At 43.1% G+C, this 16,218-nt stretch overlaps 1 protein-coding gene across 1 annotated transcript in view; it reads left to right on the top strand.

The window, feature by feature from the left end:
• Positions 1 to 16,218, top strand: part of IDUA (alpha-L-iduronidase) — a 700,883-nt gene that overhangs the window by 27,311 nt on the left and 657,354 nt on the right. Inside the window, exon 2 of the mRNA XM_044061120.1 lies at positions 16,043 to 16,183. Coding sequence (XP_043917055.1) covers positions 16,043 to 16,183 — 141 coding nt within the window. The remainder of the gene's footprint in view (positions 1 to 16,042; positions 16,184 to 16,218) is intronic.

Raw genomic sequence — 16,218 nt, 5'->3', positions numbered from 1 at the left:
ATGTTGTTGTGATGATGTTTTAACTAAACAACTGCTATGGACAATAGTGTCTGTTCCTGTGTGTAGTGGGCCATAGCAGTTTACTGTGCAGGTCAGCACTGACAGACAAGATGTAAGCCGCCATAGTGTGTGTAGTGTAATGGGAAGTATGTATATGATGTGGCCAATAGCTGGTGGTGGAAGTAATGCCATTATGATGGACATGTGGGAGCCACGGTCCACCGCTAGCAGGATATCCAGGTGAATCTGTAATGTAGCATGCTGGAATGCCATAGGTGTGTAATAGAGTTACTTGCCATCGGCTCCTACATATACCCCACTAATGTCAGGCCATGTCCATATGTGGCACCTGTCTGTGTTGTAGCAAGGCAGAACAGTGCAGCTGTGCAGGAAGGTGTTGTGAGATTGTCAAGCTGATGTCTCAATGTACCCCACATATCGGTATGCATATGTGTACATGTCACATGTATAATATTTACAAAAATATATATGTATATCAGCATGTATTTCCAGAAATATACATATACCCATGTGTAGACATATATATATATATATATATATATAGATAGATAGAGTCACATATATCTACACAAATGTATAGATAAATACCGATATGCAAATGTCTACATCTGTGCAAGCACACACTAACAGATATTTATGGTTAGACATGTTTCCTGTATCACTACCACAGTGATGTGTGCTGTGTGTGAGGCAGCAGCACACATAGCAATACAGACAGATATCTACAGCTGGCATTGTGTGCATCATAGATGGGTATGTCACATATTAGTCCTGTCCTAGCACCACAGTGCCCCGCCTGTGAAGTCTGCTATGGGAATATGGGGAAGTATGGCAGATTCACACGTGGAGGTGGTCAAGATTGGTGGATATAGAGGACAGTCTACAGGGGTGGTATGTGACACATGTAGTTGGTAAACACCATGGATGGTGTGTGTGGTCTGTGATGTGGACACACCATGGTTCCCAATATGGGCACAAAATGGAACAAGGCTCCCACCAACTCCCACTCACAACAGCAGTCCATGTCCTGAAGGTGTCATGTCTGGTGGCTGAGCAGGAGGAGCATGTTGGCCATGTCAATGTGTACTTGGTGCCTCAGATGGATGTAGCACATCCCTCATGTGTCTGTGGAGCCTGGTATGGGACAGGCCCTAGACCTGAGCTCAGGGGAGAGGGACATGTTGGTGTGTGCCCGAGGGGGTGGGCCAACATCCCCTGGGTAGTTCCACCTGATGGTATGGCTATCACAGTACACAAGGAGGCCACAGGTTGGCACACACATGTGATGTGGCCAGGTATCCTGGTCAGATGGGTGTGGGGAGGTGGATCATCTGGCCAATGGAACATATACATGTTATTGTGTCACTGTCATAGTACATATGTTGGTAGTAATAATCTACACAATCCCGGTACTTGTCCAAAAGCATGCATAGAACCTCCCCCCCCCCTGCAACACAGACTGTCAGATGTGCAGCAATCTCAGAGCAGCCATACCACTGGCGTATATGTAACCATAGTGGCCCTGACAATGGCATGCAAGTGAATAGTCAGTACCAGGCTGGCAATGTTAGTGTCCACCCAGGGGACATGGCTACAATCACATAGCAGAAGCTGTGGTACACCACAGTCTCTCCAAATGGTAGTTAAGCTGTAGCCATACCTAATGAATTGTGTTTATATCTGTTGAAGCTGATATGGTGGGGGTGATAGAGATGTGGCTGGAAGCATATACACAGGGCCAATATTGACATGTTGCTGTGATAACCTCATACATGTAGTGATGTAACAGGGTTTGTTGCAACATGTGTCCTATGAGGGATATGAAGTCAGTACCTGTCAGGGCTTTCACCAGCTACAGACTGAAATCCTCACACATCCATTAATAAAAAACTTGTCTCTCTTTATAGAATCAAACCTTTCCTTACCCCACTTGCTAGAACTGCAATTGCCCGTTCCCATCTGCTATCAACTCTTTTCTATTCCTCACCTCTATTCTCCAACTTAAACAAAACAGATCTTAATAAATTATCATCCTGCTATAACCACATTGCCAGATTTGCTACTGACACAGCCTACCGGACACATCACTGTCACAACCTAAATCACCTAGGATGGCTTGAGCTGCCAAGCCTACTGCAATTCAACCAGCTAATAGTGACACATAAAGTCCTTTTCCAACCAGAAAATACACCTGCACTAAAAAATATTCTCAGCCCCTACACCAGCACCCGGCCACTGCCATCATCCACTAGACTCCTAGTTCAAACATACAAATCCAACTACTCAGCTGGGGACTCTCTGTTTGCCAACTGTGTTGGAAAAATATGGAACAGACTCCCAGCTAACTTGACCATAGAACCCTCACTAACTCAATTCAAAAACAAACTCAAGAAATACTTCAAAACGCATTGGTTATGTCCTTGCACTAATCCCGACTAGTGACCTCTCTATTTCTTAGGTGCCTTACCTTCAACTACTTCTAACTTTTTTCTACCACTCCATTTCAGGAAGGGTCAATTGTATAACTGCTGCTCAGTGTGTCTTAAACCTGAATGTAATGTTATGCATGTTTAACTTTGAAAATAATGTTATGTTTTGTAAAGTGTTTTATAATAAGTACTATATGTGCTAAATGCTGATATTGCTTATGACTGTAATCTGCTTGAAACTAGCATTTACTAAATGTTCAATGTGTATTATTATCTTGGAGCTTTTCTCCCCGGGCCTCCGCTGAAAATGGACATGTATCCAGTCGGACTGTCCCGGTCAACAAATGTAAAATAAAAATAAATAAATTACCTTCCGCAGTTCACAGATACGTGCTCAGTGGGTATCACATGACACCAAGCACACTGCCCATTCTGCAGACGACCCTGCTGATATGGATTCCTCAACCACATAGTACTGACATGGCAGGTATTGCAACATGTAGGACAGCCATATCCATGGACACTCTGTTAAACCAGCATTACTCCCCATGTAGTATAGCAGCACTTACAGTCTGTAGTCAGGTCAGGCATATCCCCCTCCTGTGTGTTGCCCTTTTTCCACAATGTAAGTTGTTAGAGGTAAATCCCCAATCCATCTGAGATGCATTTCGCCAAATGACAGATCTAGTTCCTGCCCACAGTGGATGTAACCAAAATGATGTTCCTAGATATTGGTGTGTGTTACCATGCAATTCACTATGGGAATGTTAACACAGCTGTTCCAAATGCACTCAGCTAGAGGAAGGCTGCAATTGGTGCAGAGACCATCAGCTGATCATGACCATCACTTACAAAATACAGGCTGCTGCCTAGCAAAGCAGGTGTACATCCCACATCCACCAGAGAGGGTGTGGGTGGGACAGACAGAGACAACGTATGTCAGGGAAGGTGTGGGTGAGTAAAACTTAAGCATGTGTGCGTCACACACCTACCAGTCCGGGGTGTCAAACACGTGACTGACTGACTATGCATAACTATCACATGTGTATGCAGTTATTGCATGGGCCACATAGCTTACATGTTGGTGAGCTGTCCAGATGCATATGTGCTGGTGAGTGACATCTGTAACACTGTTGCGATACAGTAGGTGTAGCATATGGGGCTGTCCGCATGAACAGGTGTCAGCGTCAAAACAGCCACACTCTGTAAGGGATTCATACACACTGCCACACTTGGCAGGGTAATGAATACACTTCCTAACCACATACCTTGCCACAGTACAGTAATGCATAGGTATCCGTTGGCCCAAAGGGGTTATCCTGGGGTTCTATGGTCAAAAGGTATGTGACGGTGTCTGACATTGGAGAGCATGCTTCAGTATGCCAGTGGGTGTGGTACTGGGTATGAATGTGGTCAGAAGAATCATACACCACACACACACACACACACACATGCTGCTAGTACCGCCGTGCATGTGTGCATTGCTTCACTGGTGTGTAGTGGTTGACGGTGTCAGATGGCTGTACAAGGCTGGGTGAAGGGTATACCTTAGCATCAGGTCACATGAGAATGGTCTGCATTATGACTAAGGAGTGTAGTGTGGAATGGACCACACAGGTGGGTATAGTATTCACCATCCAGACTCCTGGGTTGCTATTGTGCGTGGCCAGTGCTGTGCAATGCTTGGCATGTATGTGTTCTATACGCCATGACATGGACGGTGTTAGGGATTTGCACACGTCCCACATTCAGGTACAGTGGCATGTGGAAGTGCACCTGGTTTGTCTGGCCCATGTTGTGTACACAGAATGTTATCATTGGATGTGACAGTCCCGCCCTCATGTGGTGGGGCCAGGTAATGGACATCAGGTTGACCCTGCACCTACATTGATAGCATGCTACAGGTATTCCCTGGTGTCAGAGGCATCTGTCCATACAGGACATATGTGTAAAGCATGGTATGTCCTTTGTGGAGTTGTTGCAGGCATCCAGTGGGAAGCATAATAAAGGAGCACTGTCTGCAATTATGTGCCTGTCGTACTGATGGACAGGGTGCCATGGCCTCTGTAGGCTACTGCATTCACACCATAGTTACTATCAGTCACCAATACTACACACATCATGGCTGTTGCCTTGCCATGTGTGTGTGTGTGTGTGTGTGTGTGTGTGTGTGTGTGTGTGTGTGTGTGTGTGTGTGTGTGTGTGTGTGTGTGTATTAGACATGGGTTGTGAGTGTGCTGTGGTAATACTGGGGTTACTAACTGTGATTGCCTGGCCTTGATGTCACATGTATGGGTATGGATATGCACCCCAGCCTCTCTGCTATTTCACAGCTGTTATCCCTGTACAGTGGACATTGTGATATGTACTAGGGCCACCATATAAGAAAATTGCAAAACCCGCTACAGATTGGGCCCAGGAGTCACACATGCACACCCTCCTCCACACAGAGTACAAGGTACAAACACACACACGCACCTGTCATGTTCTGGAGTAGAACCCCTACCTAACTACTTTATTACACTACAGCACTACACAGTTATAGTACGCGCCACGGTGATTACTGCAGTACTCCTTCCCCAAAGGTGTATATGATATTGGCTGACATCAGCAGGATTGCCAATGTAGGGCATTTAACATGTACTGAGTGTGACTAGCCTAAAACGCATTGCTCCCTACACAGACAGTGGAACACTCACAAAACATCCAGAACTGCCATGGGTGGGTATAGAACCCTACCAGAGTTCTGACTCACACTTCAGCAGCACACAGTTATAGCACACACTACGGAGATTACTGGGCTACAACCTTCCCAGAGGTGTATTACTAGGTGGCTGACATCAGCTGCCTTACCAAGGTAGAGCATTTAAATTGTAGGGGGTGTGCCTACTCTACAAAACATTGCTTTCTACACCGACGTAGAGTCAGACAGACACACAGACACACACACACGCAATTGCCAGGGCTGGGGTTAGAACTCCTACTTAACTGGTTTATCACACTACAGCAGTACACAGTTGTGGCACGCGCCATGGAGATTACCAGCCGATCACTTCCCCAAAGGTGTATTACACAGTTGATGACATTGGCACACTTGTCAAACCGGACCATTGGAGGCTGTAGTGTCTGTGAATGGACTCAAAAGCATTGCTCCCTACACTGACATAAGAACACACACATAAAAACACGTACATCCACACTTGCCATGTCTGGGAATAGAGCACCTACTTAACTAGTTTATCACACTACAGCAGTATGCAGTTACAGGATGCACTATGGAGATTACTGGGCTACAGCTTTCCAGAGATGTGTTACTAGGTGGATGACATCAGCTTCCTTGCAAAGGTTGAGCATTTGGATTGTGGGGAGCGTGGCTGGCCTAAAAAGCATTGCTCTCTACACAGACAGACAGACAGACACACACACACAAACGGAGTTGCCATGTCTGGGAATAGAACTCCTACCTAACTAGTTTAATCATACTACAGTAGTACGCAGTTACGGGATGTGCCACGGTGATTACTAGGCCACAACTCTCCCTAAGGTTTATTAAACATTGGATTACCTCAGCAGGCTTGTCATAGTAGGGCTATGGGGAGGGCAGTGCGTGTGCACGGGACATTACCCATTCGTCTAGGGGTTGACACGCCACTGCGGGCACACACAGGGTCATATTTCACAGGTAAGTGTATGCAGTTGTTAGATGCCTACTTCCTTGTACAGTCATATTGCACAGCTGGCACGTGCACCACATAGTCTGTATTGCTGACAGATACTGGTGGCTAGTATCTGCAGTGAGAGACATCTGCACCTTATGTGTTTGGGGCCCTTTGGCTATATGCTGGGTGGGACAGGCCTGGATAGCTCCTTGTTACAGTCACCCTCTTCCACACATCTATGTCTGTCTACCTTTGGCTTATTATAGTGTGTTGTCCTTACGTATATGTCTGTATTCCTATCCACTGTGTGCGCAAAGCATGAGTGGTGCATACTGATGAGCGTCTGCACTAACAACTGCTACTGCCAGATATGTGTGGTGCACTGGTGTTTGCAGACATGGCCTTCATGTGTTTGTGTGTGAGCATGCCCAGTGTGACCTTTCAGTATGTTGTTGACTTACATTGCCTTCATTTCTCTATGTGTATTAGCATGCCCAGTATGGGCATGTGTATTGCATGTGTGGGTCCAGTCCAGGTAGTTTGTACTGCAGTGCTGATGTTTGTGTTGTACACCAACAGGTTGCATGCTGTCTCAGCAAGGTATCCATCGATCAGTTGGCATTGATTGTTACTATATTTCTGCATAGCGGGGGGGGGGCACACCTGACTATTTATACATTTCTACACAGGATTGGGGGACATACACCTGACTGTTACTATATGTCTACGTAGGATGGAGGGGCACATCTGACACTTGTACACATCTGCTAGGACTGTACTGGTATGTCGGGTACTCCATTTCAGTCTGTGGTCTTAACTATCATGCTGGCTAGAGGCATACGTGTGTACTACAGAATCTAGCTTATAATTGCCTACATATTCGTGTCTGACTTCCTAGCCTTCACAACTGACATCCCATTGCCTGGCCTGCTGTAGTCAGTCTGTGTAGGCTGGAGGGGTTGCCCATAAGCCTCATTCAGAGGCCATAGCATTTGTTTGTTTGTCTACACCTGCCTTGCTGGCTCTGACTGTTTTTGGGTATGTGACCCCCCCCCCCCCGACTGGCATGTGTGAGTCACTTACCTTGTGGATGTCTCAGTATTGAGGGTGGTGCTGCAGGGCTGCCTATGTCGGATGTACATAGTACACTCCCTACACATGGTTAGGCACAGGTAGTGTAATGTTTGGCATCCCTTTTGCTGTCTGTGAGAGTCAGAGAGAGGTGTTATTCCCTGGGTCCTCCCGTGTCAGTTCATGGGCTATGGGTTGCCTCTTTGCCAAGGCCAGGGCATACTGGGCACGCCTATTTCTGCCTACTGTGGCAGGCTTAGGTTGTTCCTCCTCTGAGTCACTCTGTGCCCGTGTAGGCCTTGGCAATGGTGGGGGGCTGTGGCCCTGCCCCGTGCTGTCCCTGCTGCAGCTGTTTCCACAGGATCATATTGTGTAGCATGGCACATACAAGGATAATATGGGTACATGTAGCTGGTGAGTACTGCAAGGCTCCACCGGATATGTCCAGGCACCAGAACCGTGACTTGAGCATCCCAAACAAATGCTCTATTATGATTCTTGTTTGTGCGTGTGCCTCATTATGGAGTTCTTGTTCGGGTGTGCTTGCATTTCTGATGGGTGTCATCAGCCATGGCTCCAGTACGTATCCAGCATCCCCCACTAGGTGATCATGTGGGATGTTCCCCATTGGCAAATCTTTGGTACAGCTACGTCAGATGCCAGATGTGGGAATCGTGATAGCTTCCAGGGCAGCCAGCACACACGTTCATTATTATGCCCTGAGCATCACACACGACCTGGCAGTTGATGGAGGGGAAGCCCTTGCAGTTGATGTAGACCTTACCCCGCTCACTGGGTGGTGCTTTGATGTATATGTGCATGCAGTCTATAGCACCCACTACCTCAGGGTATTCTGCTTTTTGGTGGAACAGTTGCATATTGCTGGCCAACACCTCACGGGTGTTTGGGAAGTAAATGTGATCACCGACATGTGCTGAAATGGCATCCAGGAACTGGTGGATTACCCTGGATGCTGATGCCTGTGAGATACCTATCATATCACCAGTTGGCCTTTGGAAGGTACCTGTAACTAGTATTCTTAGGCCTACACATACCTTTGTATCCACTGGGATGGGTTTCCCTTTGTTAGTTTTGTGTGTGAGGCGTGGCCTGCACAGCTCAACAATTTGCTTTGGTAGGTCCCTGTCCACCCTATAGCACTCCACTATCTCCAGCTCATGTAGCCCTTGGTAGTTTACCTTGGGTCTGTACACTCTTCTCTGTTTCCTAACTGTGGGTTACTCGGCAGCATTCACATCCTCACCACCCTCAGCCTCTTCCACAAGTAGTTGTATGGTAGCTATTGCAGCCCCTAACATTTTGCAGTTGTGAGTATTAAAAGTTCCCCACTTGTTTATACCGGTGGTGTAGATTGTGGGAAAAATTGGAGGGGTAGGTGTTTGCATAGTTTATAGTATTGTTCTGGGCTGGGCTGGTCTGCTGCCTGTGTAATTGGCTGGTTCTGATACATTTCATCTGCCAGCTAAGCTAGTACTCCTTGATTACCTTCCTACTGCTGTGTTCCCTTCCCATTTCAGCCCATGTCCACGCTGCTCAACCAGAGTGCTCATATGTGTACATTGCTGCTATTTCCTGGTTTAACCTCTTTGTTTCTTCCTGTACGACCTGGTGCCAGCGCGCACGCCCGCTTAGGATTTGTAATGACTGCTAGGCAGGTTTAGACACCCCCCCAGCTTAGCTGTGCTACATTAGGAGCAACCCCGGGCCACAGGGTTCCAATCCGCTTACAGTATGCCTGACACACACCCCCATGATGTCACCTACCTCCTAGGCTTGCACCCAGCTATTCATACTCTTACACTGTTGGGACCTGCCTCACATCCTGGGGAAAACTGGGATTCACTATCCTTCTCCTCATTTGCATAGGATTGCCTGCTTAATGCATAGTTACATGCCTCACACTGAGCCTCCCCCCTTAGCAACCACTACTCACTGGCCATGTTGTCTTCTGCCTTCCATTGACTTCTATGGCAGAATACTGATTTTTGTTAGAATGCTTAATTTATGTTAGTTTTGTTATTTCCCCCTATCCCGTTTGCGCGCTGCTGCCCTACGCTTAAACAGCCGGGATCCGCTAATAGGCATTAAAAGTTGATTTTTAAAATTTTTGTACTGTTTGCAATGCCAATGGCCTTATACTTGGCAATTGGCATGCATACTACATGATATGCAGCCTTTATTTGGGGCTGTCATAGTTCCGTTTTGGATTTTGCCGACATGTACTCTGTTACTAACTGAGTACATTTCTGCTGATTGCACTAGTCCTCCACGGACAGTCATAAGCATCCTGGATCGCAAATTCACCTCATTTGCATGGATTTCTCCTGCAAATGGGGTGATTTGCATTCAAGGGCTTCATCCGTGCAAGATTATTGCAGGAGTGCTCATGCACGCCCTTGCAGGCTGTTCTTGGATTGCACGGCGGACATATTGCCTGCTTGGGCTCTTGCACCGATCTTGCATGCCATGCAAACTTTTGAGAATCTGGGGATATATGTCAGTGATGGTGAACCTTTTGGGCTCAGTGTATCAAAAGCTGGGAAAATGCCTATCCTGACTCTGCTGGCATGTCATCCCACCCGAACAAAATAGAAACAATTCTTTACATATTCGTTTATTTTAAAAAAATGCAGTCCAGTCATGTGTGCTGCTGTGTATTATAAAAGTAAAAGAAAAATCACTGACTTACAATAGAGAAAACAATATGTGCTCTGATAATTGGGCTTAAAATAGTGCACCAAAAAATGATCCTACTTTTAATAGTAATTTTGAATTGAACTGAAAAAATATGGAACACATTGCATTTGATTTGATTAACATCAATTGATGACTTTTTTGCTGCTGAGGTTTAATAAATAAGTGCAGGGTCACATATTTCTTGTATTTTTGTTCATTCAGTTTCTTTGGTAACTTGGGTGTTGGTGAATGCTAGTGTGTCACATTTGACATGCGTGCCATGGGTTCACCATCACTGATGTATGTGGTTGGCGAGAGATGAAGTAAACCAAAATCCCACAGTTGTTCTATTAAGATGTCATCATCTACTGTGTCAATTTCTGCACAAAAATCTGGGAGAACCAACACTGTATAGTGTCATTTTTCTTACCATCAAGAGATCACTGACACCTCTTATTAAAGCTGTTTCAGTGCTATGGCATGTAGAAAATACTGAATAGAACGTGTCCATGAGTACTAACTTTAAGGAAGGTTTCTAGCTGTTTATAAACAGCTTTCTCTATAACCTCCTGAAAAAATGTGGTTAGAGACTGAGCAGTAATTATTTACATGTACAGAGATGTACTGTCTCTGTATAGAGAAAAGTGCTCTTTCACTCTGTATACATGTAGGTATTTATATAGAGACATGATGAAACATCCTTGGTGTATACATTATATAACTCAGACACACACACACACACTCCTATGTATATGTGTGTGTGTGTGTGTGTGTGTGTGTGTATATATATATATATATATATATATATATATATATATTTATTTATTTTTTTTTTATTCTGTTTATTTCTTCACATGCTTAGTTCAGTGAAAAAATGGAGTGTGGGTGTGAATGTTTGAATGCATGTGTAGTGAAATGCTGAAAATGCTGAAAGACGGATTTGTAGAGGTGAGTGTGGGTTTGGGGTGAGAGTGTGCGAGTTTCTGCTTTAGGATTAAAGTTAGGGTTAACCAATGGGGTAGATTTAGTGGTGTGTGTGTGTGTGTGTGTGTGTGTGTGTGTGTGTGTGTGTGTGTGTGTGTGTGTGTGTGTGTGTGTGTGTGTGTGTGTGTGTGTGTGTATAGTGTGTGCCTCAGCCTATTTTGTGAAGAAGTGGTGTTACAGAAATGTTTTTCTAAGGTAAGGTGCAGGATCAGGGTTATTGTCAGCAGGCATTATTAAGATGAACCCCCCCCACACACACACACCACCTTACTAATGGCTGCTAACCAGAGCTTCAGTCTTCTACACCATCTTACTAACATCTCCTGCCCCTGTCCCTGAACATAGGCCTAACCAGAACACCTTGCCTTTGGAAAGTCTTTCCATAACACTACTACTTTTCAGGAAAATGACATCTCGAAGTTGTGATAGAGTTTTTAATGGATCATAGTAGGAAACGTATTTCCTTTTGTTGTCTGTTGATTTTGAATGTGTTAGTTTTTTGTGCTAGTGATTGATCAATATACTGTGATCAATCACTTGTGGTTCAGTCTTTCAGCATGTTGATCAATAGCCATAGATATATTTGTGTGTGTGTGTGTGTGTGTGTGTGTGTGTGTGTGTGTGTGTGTGTGTGTGTGTGTGTGTGTGTGTGCACTGAAGAACATCAAAACACTTGAATGTTAAGGTCAGTAACATTGATAACAAAAGGCTGACATTTTAAATGTCAACAGGGCGTTAGGTATGGGCAAGGGACATCCTTGGTACATGCAGATGAAAACTTAAAAGGAAACATACTTTTTTGCAGGGGGTAAGTCCCCCTCCCTCCTTTGCTAATTATATATACAAAGTCCTACATTGCACAGTCCCTACGGAGGGGGTATATTCCCCAACAGTTTCGATTATCAGTCTCGCATACCTGTTGACCATCTACTTTGTTGACCAAGGTATTTTGACATTAGGGAGTTTTGACCAACTTAAACACTTCTGTATCTATATCTGTTTGTGTATGTACACACACACACATACACACATCTATATATATATATATATATATATATATATATATATATATATATATATATATATGTAGTGTATATATTTTTTCTGTGTTATATATAGAGGTTGCATTAATTGCATCAAAAGGAGGCATTTGTCAAAATAATTTTTGGACTATTTCATCAATTCCTAGTTTGGTGAAAGTCTATGCTGACTCTGAGACTGGTGATTGCAGGTCTGTGTTGATGAGTACTGAGCGGCAAAAAAACAACAAAGCACTAATAAAATAAGTAACAAAGGGCCACAGCTCCAAAGGCAAACCAAAATTTTAATATGTGAGCGCTTTTGTTCACTCAAATCAAATTAATGGCTCTGAAGAAGTTCATTAGATTTGAGTGAACGAAAGCGCTCGTATATTAAAGTTTTGGTTTGCCTTTGGAGCTGTGGCCCTTTGTTACTTATTTTATTGATGAGTACTGAATTAGCCAGTGTTTTTTGTGTGGGTCTATGTGTGAGAGACTGGCTGAGTAATATATGTGAGAATGGTGGATATTTTGTTGGTAGTATATGTGTTTAACTGGATGACTAAAGTTTTATGTATGTGTGTGACAGAAGAATGCCAAAGAAACAGAAAAGTAAGGTGTACAAAACAGTGTGACCAGTACTACGGTATGGTACAGAAACCTGGGCAATAACGGCAGCCCATTTGAGGAAGCTAGAGCTGATGGAGATGAAGTGCTTGATTGGGGAGGGGGGTAGGATGCACACTGTTGGTCAGATGAAGAAATGAGGACATCAGAGCAGATGTCCAAGTAGCTCTAATTGCAGAGAAGGTCAAAGAGAACAGATTATGGTGGTTCATATACGTATGCAGGAAAGCAGAAGACAGTCTGGTGAAGAAGATTTAAGACAGATGAGAAGAAGGCAAGAGGAAATAAGGGAGTCCAGGAAAGAGATGGATTGGTTGTGTGAGAGAAGACCTGTGACAGACATGACTGTCAAAGAATGTAGGAAGGTGAATTGAATCAAGAGAGAGAGATGGTGACATGCAAAATCATGGCCCCCACGTAGAAAATGGGAACAAAGGGATGATGATGATGGCCATGATGCAGGGATTCAAGGTTATGGATACAGGCTGAAGACAGGTGGTAGTTGTTTTCACGCAACTTTGCTTGCTAATATAAGAACAGTAGTAGGCAAGCAATCACAGGGACTTTATGAGGCCTAGCCATATACACCTTAGGCAGACAGATGTGAAAGCTCTTGCCACCCTCTATGGCTTATTAGTTAGGGCACCTCCAAAATCACGTGGCGCCATACAGGATAACTCCAGTGTAAATTTATGTCTACCCATCTGAGGATAGTAGGGTTTGTGAGGGGATTTGGGTTGAGTTCTAATACTGGATATGTCCTTATAAGCCGAATAAATAGTGTCATTATATATCAGCTAGTAGCAGTGCTCGATATTATTTATGAATTTCCAAACATATTTGAAAAAGGACTTGTAATTATTTTTAACAGCTGTAGTGGTTTTCAGTTCATACTTGGCCAGAAAGATTTGATTTTGTTCCTAAGCTTTGTTTACATTTCATGAGTTTAATTGTGAGGTGCAGTGTTTTCATTTTGTCTCTAAGGTAGAATATTTTTTCATTTGTTATACAGCCTATTAATACTGGTGTTCCACCAAAGAGGCTTATTTCAAAACTGGGAACTGTACATATTATGAATCAGAACTGAGGTTTCACTGGAGGTGTTAAGGTGAAAATAGTCCTCATTGAATGCAGCTGTGTTTGCTAGTGGTCCTTGGTGGTGGGGGGGTCCTAAAGCTCCTTAAGTCGTTATTCAGTTGAAGAAAATTTGCCCTGGAGAAATCTGTGATGGTAGTAGGGTTTTTGGGGGATTTGAGTTGAGTTCTTATGGTGAAAACTACTGTGTGATTGTCAGATTTAACAACAGAAGGTGTTAATTGTAGTTTAAGAGCACAGGTTTACTATATATGTGATGACCAGGCTGCTTTGCCAGGGATGGTCTGTATCTGCCTTCTCTAGGATTTTGAATATTGGCTAAAACATTGCCCTCCCACATTGTGTCTCTTTTAGGGAATGCCAAACTGGCAAACTTTCTAACATAGCAAAATCAACCCTTGGAAATCTAAAGGTGTTATTGTTTAATTTCAGGAGACTAAACAAGAAACTCCACTCCCTCCAAGCTTTCAGCACCTTGGAGAATGCATATGTTTGTAGAGTCACTGAGACATGGTTTAAAGTTGCAGAATGCACCTTGGCATTGCTGGGCTATAATGTCTTCCACACATTTAGACTAACTACTGCATATGCAGGGACTAAACATGGTGGTGTCTCCATTTACAAACCAGCAAAACAGCAACAGCAGCCAGCACACAGTCTTCAGTAATCAAAAACCACAAACTCCAAAGAGTATTTCTTTTCAGAACTGTATTCCTGCATTTAATTTACATCAGAAACCAATCACACTTCAAGGCTCGTCAAACAGGATGACACACTTGAGCTTATCTACATCCAAATTATCGTAGGTAAAGTCTTATACCATATCCTTGCAAGCTATAGGTAGCTTCCTTGACCCAGGGAATCCATAACACATACTTAAACTTATTGGAATCACTCAGCATTCAACCCAATCCCATATGTATGGGTGACTTTAATTACTGCCCTATAAACTGGGAACTATACATGACCTCAAACATGGAGGCCTATTGTTTCCTGGACTTTGTCAACACAAACACCTTGGATCAGATAGTCCATACACCCACTAGAGAACACTGCACCCCCAGTGTAATGTCCTTTCTGACAAGATTGGACTATAAAGCTGCCCCTTTTGAGAAAAAAAAAAAACAAGACCCTGGTAATCCTGGCACATTTAGGAACTATTCTAAGGCAAACTTCCTAGTATTAAGCGATAACCTGGGGTTATGTTGCTATCTCTTAGGAATGTAATTTAGTTAATGTGTTTTAAGTAGGTTAATATTATCTAAATTTAGGTCCATTTCAGTGGTACTGACATTTTTTTAGTTGTTATTTTTCTTTTTTTATTTTCAGTTCTAAATTACGTTATTTTAGTTGCAAGTTTTATATTTTTGTGGTTAATGTACTTTTCTGGACATGTATGTTTATTTCTTCTGTGTGAAGTTCTTTTTTTTTTCATCTTTTGATGTGAGTAGCACCAAGTTATGGTAATTAGTGATGTAAGTTCAGTGGTGATAAGTGACTGATAATGAATGCTTGATGATGTGGTAGAGTGGAGATGAATATTTTGTACTCTGGGTTAGATAAATATTTTCATCATGCCCCTTTATTGATAGCCTTATAAGAGTGTGTGTATGTGCAAAAAGTTTTAAACCTGGAGCTTTTCTCCCTGGGTCTCCACTGAAAATGGGCTTTCACTGGTCCACTGGACTTTCCCATAAATAAATAAATAATAAAATGCATTTTATGTATAATATATATTTACTTACATGTGTGTTTGAGTGTGATGCATGGTGTGTGTGATATGTTTGTTTGTGTGTATAGAACCATATTCTACATGTACGTGTGTGTGTGTGGTGTGTGTGTGTGTGTGTGTGTGTGTGTGTGTGTGTGTGTGTGTGTGTGTGTGTGTGTGTGTGTAAAACACATGGACATGTGTTTTGTGCAGATATTTATGTTGCAACCTCATTTCTCACACATTTGTTCACACACTTTTCTGTTGCACAGCTGTCAAAGAGCTGTCCTTCTCAGTATAGAATAAGAATAGTAGAAATAAAATACAGAAAAATGGCACACAGATTTGATTGAAGTACAGCTCTAGTGGTTTAAGTAAATACATGAATTTGTCTGAAAAACTGCAAAAATAATGTTGCAGTGAGATAAAACCTGGTGCAAAATGCTGTTTTACGTACACACACAAACTTTGCAGAGGAAAAGTTCAGATCTTAACAGTAAACTAAATGCTAGAAAGTTTTTTAACAAACCTAACAGTGATGTAGATTTCAGACTCATCATTACTTAATGAACTAAGCTCATTTGTCTCTCCGACATACAAAGGTAAAACAAAGACATTTCAGACCTAAGGCAAAGAAGTCTGTGACACCCAGATTTGTTCTTACAGGAGTAACCAAAAGAGAAAGGCTTAGTGATTAAACTCTTTTTTCATCTTTGTTTAATTTTTCAGCCCTCCTTTACCACACAACAGAGCTGACTTGTATGATCGTAGCAAAGATGAACAACTAAACATTGCATATATTTCATCTGTACCTCACAGTGGCATTAAACAAGTCAGAGTCCACTGGTTACTGGAGCTTGTTACTGTCAAGTAAGTTATTTTTGTTATAGTTGTTTGTATGTTTT

The sequence above is a fragment of the Protopterus annectens genome, chromosome 2.part0 (genome assembly GCF_019279795.1).
Source record: "Protopterus annectens isolate FY-2018-M chromosome 2.part0, PAN1.0, whole genome shotgun sequence".
Lineage (NCBI taxonomy): Eukaryota > Metazoa > Chordata > Ceratodontiformes > Protopteridae > Protopterus > Protopterus annectens.
The sequence above is the reverse complement of the archived record's forward strand: the minus strand, read 5'-3'. Positions and strand labels throughout refer to the sequence as shown.